Here is a 16340-nt window from a genome sequence, read left to right on the forward strand (position 1 = left end):
CCGCAGGCCGGATTGAGGCGATTGGGCTTCATCCAGCCGCAGGGCCTTAGGTTTCCTACCCGCTCCTTAGAGCATGCCTTAGGGTATTCTGAGCAGAGGTAGCTGGTGCTGATTGTAATGGTAGAGTGGAAGTCAGGGTGAAGACCAACACTAGAAGGAGCAAGATCCTGTGACAAGCAGGGCCAAATAATTCTAGTTTTGTTCCCATCACCCTCCCTGCTGAGATCTAGGCACTTCCAGCCCCTGAACTGGCTATTAAGTCAGAATTGCAGCAGGTGGGGGCTGGCTGAGGCTGGTGGAAAAATGTTCCATTTCCCCTCATGAGCCAGCATGGGGGGGGGGGGGGTTTCCTGACATTGAAAGAAACACACGTGTGAAACTGGGTGTCTCAACTTGGGTGTGAAACTAAGCACTTATACACACCCACACTTGTACATGCAGGGAGTGCTTTAGTCAAGAAGCAAAGGTCCTGGCCCAGGTTCTGAGATTGGAGAAAGTGGCATGCCCAGCTCCCTCCATCAAGCTAAGGAAAAGTTTTGTGCATGCAGAAATGAAAAGAAGAAGCAGTTTTGGAGAGATGCAAAAGCAACAAGAGGGAGAGCTGGGAAGACACCTTGGTGGGGCCAATATCTCCCTAAAGGGAGGTGGAAGACCTGCTGCAAGGGTGAAGTGTACTATGCTCAGCTTGTATATCTGTAAATAAGCTAAATATTACCAAAAAATCCAGTTTTCTCCCCCAAAGGAAATAAAAACTCAAAAGAGTGCTGCCGTTTACAGTCTTGGAAAGCAAGAAGCATGCATCAATATGATTCATCCATTGAGCCCTGCATTTTTCTCCCCTTCCTCTTTTATCTCCTCTGTGCTGAATTCTAGACTGAAAGCAGCTCAGGGCAAGGACCTAATCCTTAGTTCTTCATAAATGCCATGCATATAAATGGGCTATAGATAAACTACCACCAATAATACCACTAAGTAATAATAACAACAACTATTTTGTTGTTGTTGGCACCCATCTGTCCTCCACTAGGGTTATTACTCCTCCCCTGATACCCCATACACCCCAATAACTATTTTACACTGTTATTAATTGGTAATTTGTTTATTTTCATTTATTTATTTTAAAACACTTACGTACTACTTTTTATCTAAGTATTCCAAATCCATAATATCACCCAAGCGCTGCCAGAAAGTTTGGCAACCATAGCCCAAGGCATGCAGGAGACAGGAGGTCTCAGGAGGTCAACTGCGATTTGGGGTGCTGCCAGGATCCAGAGGATTGAGGGACTTGGGGGTTCTGTGCTGCATCTCCAGATTCAATGAAGGAAGCATTATCCTTTCACCCTTGATACTGTATTTGATCCTAGAAGACACCCAGACTGAAATAAAACGTCAGTTATCCAGAACCGACTGGTGCTCAGCCACTCAGAGGACACTTCAGAAGAGGGACAGCCATGGCAACTGTGTCTTTCACGCTGGTTGTGTGGCTTTTGCAGCTGACCATACTACAAGGTGACTTATAGGGTTTGGGAAATGCAGAAATCCCCTCCATGTAGCCTTTGTTTAGGGGCATAGCTGTCAACCGTCCCTTATTTGGCGGGAAACTCCCTTATCCCAGCGCTGTGTCCCACTGCTGTCCCTTATTGATGATGTCCCTTAAATTTCCCGGGTTTCATGCTCGCCCGGCTTGGGAGGGAAGCAGCGGCTCGGGGTCCTCCGCCGCGAGAGAGAGCGTGCGCAGAAGCTGCCGTATCTCCATCTCTCCCTTTTCCCCCTCAGGGGAGCTTCGTGAGGAGACGGGTGGCGCAGGGCGAGCAGGCAGCCCCTCTCTTGCGAGACTTCCGCCACGCTGCCAGGGGAAGCTGGAGGTGGCAGCGGTGGCTGAGGAGGCGGCCTGAGGGAGGAGGAAGAGGAGGGGATGGGGAGGGACGCAGAAGGGCGACACTTCAGCGGCCGCCGCAGCACTGCAACCACCTCATGCCGGGCTTGCGGGCGGCGTAGGCGATAGTCTCTCTCCCTCCCCCCTCTCTTGGGCGGGGAAGGGCCGATGGAACTCCTCACGCCAGGACGACAGCAGCCCCGACATGCTGCTTAGCATACCCTCCAACCAGTGCAGCATCTTAATGTAGTGATTTTCCCCCTCTGCATCCCTTTCTTAACTCTATTTTTATAAATCATTTGTCCATCCATAGTTCAAATTTTTACTACAAGTTTTCTTTCAATCCTACCAACGTATGTAACTCTTTACAATAGCTTTTCAACTAAATCATAAACTTTCCCCATTCTCTATGAAAGAGGTCCTCTTCCTGGTTTCTAATTCTGCCTGTAAGCTTTCCCATCTGGACGTCGTTCATCAGTTTTGTCTGCCACTCTTCTTTGGTTGGAGTTGTAGACCCTTAGGATCATCTAGTCCAACCCTCTGCAAAACAAGTCAGTCACAGACAAAGATGCATGGTTCCATCAGTGGCGGATTTATATGTAAGCTAAGCAAAATCCCTTATTTTGGCTGCTGATCCCTTATTTTTGAGGCTGCTGGTCCTTTATTTTCAAATCTGTAAGTTGACAGCTATGTTTAGGGGACAGGAAGGGAATCTGGAGCGATAAACATATTTTGAATAAAAAGTTCGCCACTAAATTTCTTCCTTGTAGCTCAAAGCAGCTTCTGTAGGGGATCTCACATTAACTACATCTTAACCTCAGCAAGGTTAATGCATCTTGCATCTTTAAGCCATGCAAGACAAAGGTGGGAAGCTATCAGAACAGCATTTCTCCTGCACACAAAATCGCAAAAAAAATTATTGTTGCTTTGAGGAGGAAAGGAAACCACACGCTCAGCATAACACAGAATTCTTATTCCTAAGAGCAAAGGATTTTGAGAGTCAAGTCTACCTGGCTTCATCATGTGTCCCTCATTCTAAGCTGAAAGAGTGGAGGGGCAAACTTGCCCTCTACTAAACTTACAGGGAAGAATTATGCTAGGAGCTTTCTCTTGTACCCCTGCTGCTGCTAAGTAGCGGCATCTAAAAGCTCTGAGAGCCTTTGCTCTATTGCAGCCCTAGGGAACGCACCCCCGTTCACACTGCTTGCCAATACTGAATACCCACCACACCTGAACTGCCCACATCTCCCCACAACTCCTTCAAGCCCCTCCCCATAGTCACCTTCTCCAAGGCCATGGCACTTTCAGGGGGCATTTTTAGGGGGGGCTCCATGTTCAGAGTGTGTTCAGCTCTGTTCCCTGGTTCCATACAACATTGTGTGTTCGACGTCAGGATGTTACATCAGGTCCCCACAAACCTCTTTAGAAGTTCGTGCCTCTGCCCCAGCCCATTTCCTTACAAGATATATATATTGTGCAGACACATTCACATGAAAACATGGATCTCAAAAAAAGGGGGGGTACTACAGTTACTGTATTTTTCGCTCTATAAGATGCACCTGACCATAAGACGCACCTAGTTTTTGAAGGAGGAAAACAAGAAAAAAAATATTCTGAATCCCAGAAGTAATCCCTCTTGCTGTTCTGGCTTCAGCGAAAGCAACGCAAAGCCTCTTCAGCACATTGGGAGGGGTGCTCCGGCTGCCCTGAAGAGACTTTGCGCTGCTATCCCAGAAGCCAGAACAGCAAGAGGGATCGCTGCACAGCAATCCCTCTTGCTGTTCTGGCTTCAGCGATAGCTGCGCAGCCTGCATTCACTCCATAAGACACACACAGATTTTCCCTTACTTTTTAGGGGGGGGGTCTTATAGAGCGAAAAATATGGTGATTGGGAGCTTCTTGCTTTGGTTAAGGCTTGCATAAAGGAAGAAAAAATGGGTACACATTTTTCTATTGCAGCCCTAGGGAACGCATCCCCGTTCACACTGCTTGCCAATACTGAATACCCACCACACCTGAACTGCCCACATCTCCTCACAACTCCTTCAAGCCCCACCCCATAGTCACCTTCTCCTAAGAGCCATGGCACTTTCAGGGGCATTTTTGTAGGGGGGTGGGCCCACTTAATGTTCAAAGGGCGTTCAGCTCTGTTCCCTGGTTCCATACAACATTGTGTGTGTGACATCAGGATGTTACGTCAAGTCCCCGCAATCCTCTTTAGATGTTTGTGCCTCTGCCCCAGCCCATTTCCTTACAAGATATATATCTTGTGCAGACACATTCACATGAAAACATGGATCTCAAAATGTTGTTGTTGTTGTTATTTCTTACCTGAAGTACCTTTTCTGCTTTTTCATTTTTCCTCAGGTGCTGCCAACTCAACAGCAGGTAAGAGCAATTCCATATATTGGAAGCATTTCTGTGCAGGAGTTTCACCCAACTTCCTTAAGACATTCAGCCAAGCCACAGACAGGGATGGGGAAGCTAGTCAGTCCTCAAGGCTCTCCCCATTTCATATACCCTCCAAAGCCTACATCTCTCCCTCCAGCCAGGCTCCACGCTGTCCTTGAGTGGTTCTGTCTGCTTGGAAAGCATCCTTGAACCATATTGGTGCCTCTTCCTTGCCAGAAAAGATGTGGTGGGGGGTTGTAGAAACCGCAGGACTTTTGTGTGGCGGGGTGGGAAATTTGATTCAATTCACATTTAAAGATGAACCTACCTGGTTAGCATTTTCTGAAACAATACATGAACTTAAACACAGCTCTCCTTCCAAATTCTCCCTTCTCCAGAATTCGCAGTGCAGTTCTCCAGTCAGGTAATATGCAGAAAAATGCATATGCTAGGGCAAAGTGTGAATAAATGCATGTGTTAGCAATGACATACAAAGTTGTATTATAGTAGGGAAAATAGCTTTGCAAAAATGTTTACATTAGGGGAAATTGTACAAAAATGCTGGTGAATTTTCATTAAAGTCTTTGTGGGGTGGAGGGGATGCAAAGATTTTGCACTCAATGGCAAATCACATAATTAACACCACGTGTAGCTGGGTCTCATTGAAGAAAATGAGACTTATTTATGATAAACACTGACTGGAAAACCAATTGAAATTCAGAAATTTTGATTCCTCATGTCCTTGTCATATTCTGCTCAAAGAGCTCCAACTTGGCTGTGCTGCAAACCATAACAGCAAGTCCTCTCATTTCCTCCTCATCCTTCACAGGGTGTGGGCAACCAATAAACTCTCCACGAATTGTTGGTGGCCAACCAGCCTCAAATGGGTCGTGGCCCTGGCAGGTCAGCATTTTACGGAACTTTTATCCTATTTGTGGAGGTTCCCTCATAGCCGAGCAATGGGTGCTCTCAGCAGCTCACTGCTTCTTCAACAGGTGAGTATCTGATGGGTATTGCTGTGCAGCCGTTACCATCACCCAAAAGACGGCTCAGGGGTGGGCTAATATCCTCTGCTTGCCTATCAGCTACCTGGTGTCTCAGGTGTACAATACATTTAATGCAGAACCATGTCACTTTAAACAGTCGTAGCTTCCCCCCAAAAAAAACCTGGGGACCATAGTACGTTACAGGTGCTCAGAATTGTTAAGAGACTCCTGAGCTACAGTTCTCAGAATGGTCTCAAAATCCATCCCTCTTCCCAAGGAATTGAGCTCTTGGAATTATAGTTCTCTGGGGAGTCCAGGGTTAGGGTGACAAGCAGGAACTCAAAGGTCAGCATTGACAGATCCATCTGTTTGTTTGTTTGTTTGTTTGTTTGTTTGTTTGTTTGTTTGTTTTGCCCTTCTATTCACAGAATGGGGTCCATGTTCCAATACAATGTCCTCCTAGCTGCCTATCAGCTCTCAAACCTCTCAGATAATGCAGTGATCTCTGACGTGGAGCAGATTATCCCCCACCCTGACTACAATGGCCTGGATGCCTCCAGTGGAGATATTGCTTTAATTAAGCTGAAGTCCCCTGTGAATTTCACCAACTACATCCTCCCCATCTGCCTGCCAGAGTCCTCTACACAGTTCCCTTTGAATGAATACTGCTGGGTGACCGGATGGGGAGATATTCAATCTGACGGTGAGGGGTGTTCTTCAAAAGGCTCATTCAGACTCTGGGACTCATCCAGATTCACCTGCATAAGGCTTAAATAGTGGTTAATATTACGGGCGCCTCCAGACTGGTGTTTCTTTGAGGGTGCGTTCTGCAACAAGTTGTTTGTGCTATAATAGTGTATTAGTGGTAGATTTATACAGGGCCATCCACACATGATTCCCCTTTTGCCATTTTTCTGCAGTGCTTCTCAAATGTCCTAGCATTCTTACTATCTGGTAGGGCGCTTTTACACTATAATGCAACAGAAGTAGGACCCCCCCCCCCCAAAAAAAAGAGTCCCTGTACATTTGTGATATCAGAAGTTAAAGGATTTCAGCAGGAAGTTACAAAACATGCACCAATGGGAAATGAAGCAGTATGTCCACCCCAAAACCTTTGCAGACGCAAGCAGTATTGAAAGTGGAATGCACAATAAAAATGATATCCAGAAGGCCCCAATTCTAGTCCTTCTTGAGCATTCAGTCTCATTTGGTTATGGGGCAGCTCCAAGGGTATAAGCAATTTTTGTGCATGCGCAGAACACCTGGAACTGAACGCCTGTGCAAGATGTGATCATACTGCACTTGGAATCCCCAAACCTAACATTCTGGTATGTGCTTGAATCTCTCCCACAAAATGCTGATACTCTGGAGGCAAATTCAGTGCCAGAATTTTCATGCCATCATTTTCCACAGTGCTTTACAGTATGAATTGGGGAGAACAGCTCCCTATCCCAAAGACAATCCCAACATTTCCAGGGGGAAAGAAGGAGGCATGGAATATTACAGATGGGAGAGAAATTTGATTCCGTTTTCTTTTAATACAAACCTACCTAAATTGCACTTTCTCCGAACCATACTCAAACGGAAATATTGTCACCCTCTGAATTTTGTTATGCAGTTTGGCAGCCAAGTAATGTGTACAAAAATGCTGGGGTAAAGTCTGTATAAAAATGCATGGGTTAATGAAAATGCATGCATATATTAGGAGAAAATTGCACTGGGCTGCGACTGGATTTTCATGAGGATTTCTTTTTTTAAAAAATGCATTTTTTTAATTTCCCAAGGTCCAACTCTACCATTAGGCAGAGTGAAGCAGGTGCCTCAGCTGGCAAGCGCTGAGAGATGTGAAACAGCCATGTTATCTGACTTTCATTCCAAAGCTAGCCTGCTGCTCTTAGGGGTAGTGGAAGCCCAGCCAGCCCACCGGGGAGGCAGGCTGCAGCAACTGCCTCAGGCAGCAGAACACTAAGAGGTAGCACCCCTGCAAGTGCCCCACAGACTCCACTACTGGCAGAAAAGCACTGGCTTCCAATGAGATCTGATGAGAACTCGCCCAAACCTGCCATCACTGGTGTTACCCAGGTAACAGAGGATTTGGCAGGGGGTGGCAGCAACATTGGCACGTTCTGGTTTTCCCTCAGGAGCCAAATTGGGACATGCCACCCCTGAGTGAAATATGATGTCCCACTGCGCATGTCAAAGAAAGCACCAGTATGGCCGCCCTCTGCACATGTCATGCTCTGTACACCCACCATACACTCACTGCTAAAAGTGCATGTGTCTGAATGCACTTGAATTATTCTGCCTCTGCCTTCCATGACCGCTTTCCATTTCTCTCTCTCTCTCTTCCAGTGCCTTTGCCAGATCCACGAACCCTCCAGGAAGTCAAGGTGCCACTCATAATTCGAGAAATCTGCAATATTCTCTATAACAGTCGCCCAGTGATAGGCCTGGGCTGGGATCCTATCAAGCAGGATATGATCTGTGCTGGTTACCCAGAAGGTGGGAAAGATTCCTGCCAGGTAGGTTGTTCCATGACCTGTTCTTCATACAGCCATTGGAGGTGGTAGACAAAGGCAGGCTCTGGCGTGGTGGCATTTGAAAACCCCTTATGTTATTACTGTATGTATGAGCTTACATTGTGTGAATATAGTACTTGGGGAATTGCTTACTAATTTGGCTCTAGCTAGGGAGATGGCTCTTGACAATTTTTCAGATTCTCCCATTTTTCAAAGTGTTATTGCTTTTGCTTCATCTTAAATATTGTGATGCTGCTTCTTTGGGGCAATACCCCAAATATTGCAGGTGTCAGAGGCAGGCAGAATCAATAATAATAATAATAATAATAACAATAATAATAATAATAATAATAATTTTTTTATTTATACCCTGCCCTTCCCGGTTCAGAAACCAGGCTCAGGGTGGCTAACAACAAATTTAAAACACTTTAAAACACTTAATTATAAAAGCAGCATAAAATACAGTATAAAAACATGAATAACAGTAAAAATCAAAAATCAATTAGATAATCCCCAGGGCTAGCTGGTTGAATTGGTCCTACTTGGGCCAAGGGAGAATTAGCTGTGGGGTCTCAGAGCGGGTGATCTTCATAAAACACTAGAACTATCTTGTCCATTCATGCCTGAGGTGATAAAGATTTATTATTATTTTTTATTCAATTTTACAATTAACATTTACATTCAAACCAAAATCGTAATCCTAAACATATAGTAGCCCCTGAATCCTTGGACTTCCCTCCATGGGTTCCATTGTTAATCTTTTTCAACTGCATCGTAGTAATGTTCTCTATTTTTCCTTAAAATCTCATTCTTACCATAATTCTTGTTACATTAAAAGTGTTGTTAAAATCCTCCCTTTACAGTGTTCTCCCAGGTAACTTATAAATTCCCCCATTCTTTATTGGATTTATTGCCTTCTTGGTTTCTGATCTTCCCTGTTATTTTCACCATTGTGGCAAATAAATATAAAGATTTAAACCAGACATTGGGAACTCGTCCACACTTCTACTTGTGTAAGAGGTTTTCTGCTTGTTCCATGATTTGAGGCATAAGTGGTTTTTTGTCTGTCTTGCCATGTTCCACGGGAAAACCTACTGTTTACCACTAACATTAATCCGCAGAAAAACAAACTGATGTCCATTCCAATTCAGTAAACAGCATGTTTTCCTGGGCGAGAGCGGTGGGACAAGCCTAGTTTGAGGACAAGCCTAGATATTGCTGAGCTACAACTCCCGACACCCCTTACCATGGGCTGGAACTGTTGGGAGGTGGAGTCCCCCATCCCTGATTATCGCACTGATTCCAGCTGCTTCACCCAATCAAGATTCAGAATCTAATGTCAGAGTGTTCACCATAGATCCTCTGCTACCTCCCTTCTCTTTCTCCACAGGGTGACTCTGGAGGACCTTTAGTTTGCCAACTTGAAGGAGTTTGGACCCAGGCTGGGGTTGTAAGTTGGGGAGTTGGCTGTGGTGGAAGCGACCACCCTGGTGTCTACACCTTAGTGCCTTTCTATGCCAACTGGATCCAAGACAAGATGAGTGGTAGAAATGGGAGTGGTGGTAAAAGCGACCAACTACACAACGCCCGTGTTGTGACATTCACTTTGGTTTCTCTTCTGCTAGCCCTTCTGTGAAAAACCAATCTATTGGCTTTCCATCTTACCTATAATTGCCTGGAATATTTAGGCCGCTGGAGGACTCTGTTTAAATCACCACATGCAGTAGATCCAGGGAAACCCAACCCTACTTCTCTCTGATTCATACAGGCATTAGCCTTGTCACATTTCAATTCCTTTCTAACCATTTGATCATAGTTTAGGCATTGCGTGCCCAGGCGGAGAAGAGAGAGGCCGTCAGAAGGAATAATAACTCATGACAACATGTTATGGAATTAAAATTGGCTACAACTTTATTAAACCTTTCTGATGTAGGAAGACCTTGGCTTAGGCATTGGGCATGTATCCCTCCCAGCCCCCCAGCTGGGGAATTGGGGCTCCTAGGGGTTAATGGGATAGAGGAATGTGCACTACAAGACACTTGTGTACACAGGCAGCCTACCCCATATCTGTGCAACGCAGGGGAGTTCACTGACAATCTTTCAATGTATGGCCAGTGACTCCCTTTTCACAAACCCCTTTAAGAGGGAACCCTGGAATTGGGCATTGTTGACCAGAAAGTGTTAAAGAAGGATAGAACATTTTTAATGTATGCAACAACAGCAGCAAGAATACTTATCGCAAAGCATTGGAAGACACAAGATTTGCCCACACTGGAAGAGTGGCATATGCAATTGATGGACTATATGGAACTGGCCGAAATGACTGGCAGAATCCGTGATTTGGGAGAAGAGACAATGGAGGAGGACTGGAAAAAATTCAAGGACTATTTACAAAAACATTATAAGTTATATGAATGCCAATAATTTGCATGAATTGAAAAATTAAGCTCCAGCAATAAGATTTTGTATATTGGAAATTAAGATATGACTATGAAAGGACTAAAGTTTAAAATAATATGGTGTTTATTTTAGGGCAAAAGTAAATTGATAATAAGTATTTTGAACCCAAAAAAGAATTATTTGAAAGTATTAATAACACATGAAACAAGCTATTAATTTGCTGATATTTTTATTGTAAAGAAAGCAGGGTGAGGGAGACGTGGGGAAGTCCAGTTGGTTATGGAAAGATGTAATGGAAAGTTGGATTTCTTTTGTTGTTTTTTTTCTTTCGTTATCTGACTTTATATTTATATCTGGAAAAAAGCAATAATTTATTTTTTTTAAAAAAAAAGAGGGAACCCTGGAATCGCTGCTGCAGGAGGGGGGGTGAGTCACCACTTCACGTCCACCCCCCATTTAGGGAAGATAGACTAAAGGATTCTGCCCAAGGCTTAAAAGCCACCAAAGTTGTGACAATTGCTACGGGGAAGGCAATTCCTTCCCGGCTCCTCAACAGCAACCATCAAAAGACCCTAGCAACGCCCGCTGAACAGGAAGGATAATGGTTAACCTGCAGTCAAGCATTATACAAAGGGAGAGTTGGGTGAGTGAAGCTCCTGAGCTGACTGCATGCTTGCTGCAGGCTCTGCCTCCCATTTATGCATCTCAAGCGGACCAATGGGAAGCCTGCCCATTCAAGGTCCGCTCGGCTGGCCCCGCCTCCAAAGCCACTAAAAGGTTTTAACTGGGGTTTGGTGGGGACCCCCAATGGCTGACGAGAGGGAGGAGGGCCAGCCCAACCAGCTGGTGATTCCCACGTGGCTCCGGGTGCTGCATGCGGTGCCACAAGGGCACCCACAAAGGGAGGTGTGAGCGCTCATTTATTATTAAATTTTGATCCCACCTTCCCTCCATGGAGCTGAAGATGACATACATGGCTCTCCTTCTCCCCATTTTCATCCTCACAACAACCCTGTGAGGTAGGTTCAGTTGAAAGTGTATGACTGGCTCAAGGTCACCCACAGGCTGACTGGAAATTTGAACCCTGGCCTCCTCGGTCCTAGTCCAACACTCTAACCATGGCAGCTTACTCTTACACCCAAAGAACCCCAGGGATTGTCACCTGGAGAAGAAGCTGAGAATTTTCCATCCAAGGACATCAGTTGGAAGCTATGATATTTCAGACTTCTACAGTGATACTGAAAGTGATGCCATTCTTCCAGTCGTTCCGTTCTTAAAAGAAAATTAACATTTTTAATTGACATTTTTAAATGATGTGGAAACAAGTGGTAGATAAATTCAGCCCCTGCGACAAAACATAGTAAGTTATGAACTTTAAATTCAATTTCTTCAGTCACTTGATCTTTTATTTCTGATGTTTCAGGGTTTTAAAATTATCAATAAATTATTATAAAATCCCAGCAATAGTTTTACTGCTTTATTCTTTGTATGATTATTTCTTCTTTTCTCTTTTAATATTTGTATGTATACACAAAGAGAAAGAGAATGTTTTTATGTACTATATCTGTCTGCTTCAACTACCTCCATTTCTTTATGCTTTGCTCAGCTTTTTCCTCTTCTTTCTGCATCTTGCATGCATGTATATTCAGTGGTTCTCAAACTTAATCCGTTCCGGGAGTTCGTTCGACTCCCAAAACCATTCAAAAACCAAAGCACGGCTTCCAACTGGCTGCAGGAGCTTCCTGCACTGAATCCGAAGCTGCGGAAGCCACATCGGACATTTGGCTTCCGAAAAACGTTCGCAAACCAGAACACTCACTTCTGGGTTTGTGGCAATCAGGAGCCGATTTCTTCAGGAGCTAAGCCGTTCAAGTACCAAGGTACCATTGTACTGAGTTAGACCATTGGCCCAGATGTTGTGGGAAGGGGCAGAGGCTAACAGAATCACTAGAACTACCTCGCCAGTAAATGCTGGAGATACTAAAGATTTAAACCAGACACTGGTAACCTCTGACCTTCCATTGTTGCTGGTCAACAACTCCTACCATCCCTGACCATGGACCATGCTGGATGGAACTGCTGGGAGGTGAAGCCCAACAACATATGGAGGGTTTCAGGTTCCCCATCCCTGATTGATACACTTATTCCATCTCCTTTACCTTGTTTGGCTCTGGTGTCATTGTGGGATCTATCTCCCAAAGCTTTCTCCACAGGGTGACTCCGGAAGAGCCTTAGTTTGCCATTTCAAGTTGGACCCAGGCTGGGGTTGTGAGCTTGGGATGAGGCTGTGAAGGCATCTACTGGTACATTTCAGTGCCTTTCTATGCCAAGTGAATACATGTCAGTAGAAACAGGTTTGGTAAACAAAATGGCTGACCACCCAATGCCCCATGTTGTGACATTCACCTTGGTGTATCTTATTCTAGCTCTTCTGTAAGAAACCAACAGCCTTTCAGTCTGCCAGATAACAGCATGGAATATCACAAATTGTCCACATATTCAGCAACAATGACTATATGAATGGGCAGTAATCTGGGGAAACAAACGAGGCTAGCGGAGAAATTCAGTTCTGTTCACATTTAAAGGCAACCCTATATTATTTACACTTTCCAAAGCAATACACACACACACCAAAATATGAATATGTACAAAAATTCATATACTAAAGTGTGTCTTTAAATGCATATGTTCACAGAAATAATATTTTTAAAATTGCATTATGTTAGAGAAAATTGGTTTTACAAATACAGTATGTGCATATTCAGAGACACACTAAAATGCTGATGATTTTCATGATCCCACACATACACATATATACATGGAAAAGAAAAGTAGAAATATTGACACACTGGTATAAAGTCCTGTGTCTGTGCATACAGCCTCAATAACTGTCAAGCCCTTACTTAGCAAATTAATTTCCTTCACATTTTAATGCACATCTGCCTGAATTTACACCAACCAAACCAATATGTATATCAAAACTCAGGTATCTACTTAAATTCACACTTCTCCAAATGCAATTATCCATACTCCCCCCCAAAAAAAAATAATCCAAAACCACAAGGATGTGTATATTAGGGGGAAATGCATAAAAATGTGTGTGTTAATTAAAATAATGCACATCATGCATTATAGTAGGCAATTTTTTTTGCAAAAATGCATGAAAATGCACAGAAAGGTTTGTGATGTTTTAAAAACTGCTGCAGAGATAGATCAAATTGAACATAAAACTGGGGGGGGGAGGGGAGAAACTGATAGAAACCCCAACTGACATGTTTAGCCATCTCTACCAATGAACCATGACACGGGTGGCACTGTGGGTTAAACCACAGAGCCTAGGACTTGCCGATCAGAAGGTCAGCAGTTCAAATCCCCGTGACGGGGTGAGCTCCTGTTGCTTGGTCCCAGCTCCTGCCAACCTAGCAGTGTGAAGGCACATCAAAGTGCAAGTAGATAAATAGGTACCGCTCCAGCCGGAAGGTAAACGGCGTTTCCGTGTGCTGCTCTGGTTCGCCAGAAGCAGCTTAGTCATGCTGGCCACATGACCCAGAAGCTGTACGCCGGCTCCCTCGGCCAATGGAGCAAGATGAGTGCCGCAACCCCAGAGTCGGCCACGACTGGACCTAATGGTCAGGGGTCCCTTTACCTTTACCTACCATTGAACCATATACCCTGCAGAACCTGGCCAGGCAAAATGGGGCAGGGGCACTTAGTTCAACAAAATATGTTTCTGCCTCTGCATTACAGTCTGGTAAATGGGTTGACTTTTGGTGACACAAGCAGAAGAGGGCTATTGTCTTCATATCCTCCTTTTGAGGTTCCCTATAGGCATCTAGATGGCCGCTGTGGGAACAGAATGCTAAATTACACAGGCCTCTGCTGTCACCTAAAAGAACTCTTCTTATATTGCTTACAAAGCACAATGTTATCTTAATAATACAGCGCAGTGTTCAGCTTTCTTACGTTGCTGCTAAACCAAATTGATCCCCTGAAAATTGCCCTTTAATTAAAAGATTAAAAATGGAGCAAGTTCAATTGTCTCCTCAGGCAACAGAAACTGAAGAACATCCTTCAATAAAACTTGGAATTCCACGGAAAGGGGGTGGCCCTGGAAAGAACACCTGGGAGGCAGAGTTCCCTGAGAAGAGGGGTTGATAGTTAAATCAGTCTGTAAATTATAGCTCTATGAAAGGGTCTCTCAACAATGCTCTTAACACACTAGAGTTCTTTGAGAGAAGCCATGACTGTTAAAGCGGTGCAATAGTGTTTTCAATATATAGTGTGAATGTCTCCTGAAGCAAAGAACAAAATGGCGGCCCCCTCCATTCCAGCTGACTGGGCTGGAAGTTGGCTCTTCAGCCTTGGGGGCAGGATAGAGTCCTCCACCTCACTTCAGAGCAGCATGATAGCCTAAGGGGCAGAGAGCTGGTTGTGTGGCACACGCAGCTATGTGCTCCAATAGAGGAGAATAGCTAGAGGGCCAGGAGGAATGGCAGGAGAACTACCACCACTGCCCCAGGCATCTGCCACCCAAGGAAGCCACCTCAATCCGTCTAATGGTAGGGACATCCTCTTCATTTGCGCAATTGCTGGCCGTGTGTCTGGACTCCCAGAAATGCTCACTCGTAGCCTAGTAGACTGACAGCCTGACTTCACTACATGAGGCTACTTTGTGCGTGTCAAAGGCACTCTGCACATGCTGAGTCAAACTCTTGGCAGCCAGTTCAAAATGAAAAACAAAAATGAATGATGGCATCTCTTTGTTCGAACCAGGAAGCAAATGTCTTTATTTGAAGTGATTTAGGTGTGGTGTAATTGTACAGAAAGAATGAGATTGAGTATTTATAGAATGTGGTGTGTGTGTGTGTGTTTTCCTCCTTCTCTCCAAAATCAACAACCTTTCATGGTATACAGTCTTTCCAGACAGGTGAGTCCAGAAAGAGCCAGGTAGGGTGCTGCAGCTGATGGAGAACGCTTGTCTTCCTGGAGAGGGGAGGCGGCAGCGTTGAGGAGAGGTCAGTAGCATTTAAGGGGGGAATTGCAGGAACATACAGGAAACTGCTTTATCCTGAGTGAGACTTTTGGTCCTTCAAGTTCAGTACTGTCTTCACTGACTGGCAGTGGCTCTCCAGGGGTTCAGACAGGAGATCTCTCCCAGCCCTACCTGGAGACGCCAGGGATTGAACCTGCGACCTTCTGCATTCACAGCAGATGCTCTAGCCCCAAGCTAAGGCCCTTCTCTCAGAGGGAAGGAAGGTGGTCGAAGGAACATCATCAGACCTCTGTTTAAGCCATGTGCTTATTCTGAAAGTAACTTCCATCTATTTAAGCAATGAACTCAGACGTTTCTCTCCACAGAGGTTAGAAATACCATCTTTGGATTTAATATTAAACCACTTACCTGCTAATGCAGCCAGGAAGGAGACCATAAAACAGACAGGCAGAACTGTATAACTTTTTAATGGTTAATTCATAAAGGGAAGGAGCCTGAATTATGCTTCAGCTATGGGAGGGAAGGAGTATCTAGCAGTTAAAGTGACAGGGCTCCTATATGCTGCAACAGGAACAAATCCTTTGTTCTGGGAAATCATTGTTTTGCCCCAGTTTTTGGCTTCGGGAGATGATACTATTGTACTTTTAAAGCACATCCCACCACAACCGCTAAGACTCCTGGAAACTGGAGTTGGGAAGCATTATGGGAATTGTAGCTCTGTAAGTTCCCAGAACTCTTGGAGGTGGGAAATGTGTTTTAAATGTGCTTTAAATGTAGTGTGTGAGTGAGTGAGTGAGTGAGTGAGCGCGCGCGCACACACACACACACACACACACACACAGCCTTAAAGTGAATTGTGAGCCTTGTCATTCTTTTTCATTGCACATCTCCCCCTTCAGGGGAAGTAAGGAGGACGCAGGGGGTGCATATTTTCTCTCTACCTCATACCTGTTTGCTGTACACAGACAGCTATTTTCCCTGCTGCGTCTGCTGCAGAATAATGGGAAGGAGAACTTGAGCTCTGTTTGGGCCGTCAGTTGTGCAGGAGGCCTGGAGGGCGGGGAGGGAGGGTGCCCCCTGCCCCAGAACGTCCGTGCACCTGCCGGCGTCACAGGGCAGGTAGAGTTTCAACAGGGACGGCCGTGCCCAATCACAGCATCTCACTGTGGAATGTT

At 44.9% G+C, this 16340-nt stretch overlaps 1 protein-coding gene across 8 annotated transcripts in view; it reads left to right on the forward strand.

The window, feature by feature from the left end:
* The window catches only part of LOC308571894 (serine protease 27-like), a 33864-nt gene extending 23940 nt beyond the window's left edge, over window positions 1-9924 (forward strand). For 3 of the 8 annotated variants that reach the window (XM_081167520.1, XM_081167522.1, XM_081167523.1), the window contains exons 2-7: window positions 1365-1509; window positions 4244-4264; window positions 5097-5262; window positions 5682-5956; window positions 7606-7775; window positions 9163-9924. In XM_081167520.1, coding sequence (XP_081023646.1) covers window positions 1452-1509; window positions 4244-4264; window positions 5097-5262; window positions 5682-5956; window positions 7606-7775; window positions 9163-9408 — 936 coding nt within the window. In that variant the 5' untranslated portion in view covers window positions 1365-1451 and the 3' untranslated portion in view covers window positions 9409-9924. The remainder of the gene's footprint in view (window positions 1-1364; window positions 1510-4243; window positions 4265-5096; window positions 5263-5681; window positions 5957-7605; window positions 7776-9162) is intronic. The other 5 variants (XM_081167525.1, XM_081167526.1, XM_081167527.1 and 2 more) reach the window with 2 other exon arrangements.
* The last annotated feature ends 6416 nt before the right edge of the window (window positions 9925-16340 follow it).

The sequence above is a fragment of the Podarcis bocagei genome, assembly GCF_964188305.1.
Source record: "Podarcis bocagei genome assembly, chromosome: 13".
NCBI classification, from domain to species: domain Eukaryota; kingdom Metazoa; phylum Chordata; class Lepidosauria; order Squamata; family Lacertidae; genus Podarcis; species Podarcis bocagei.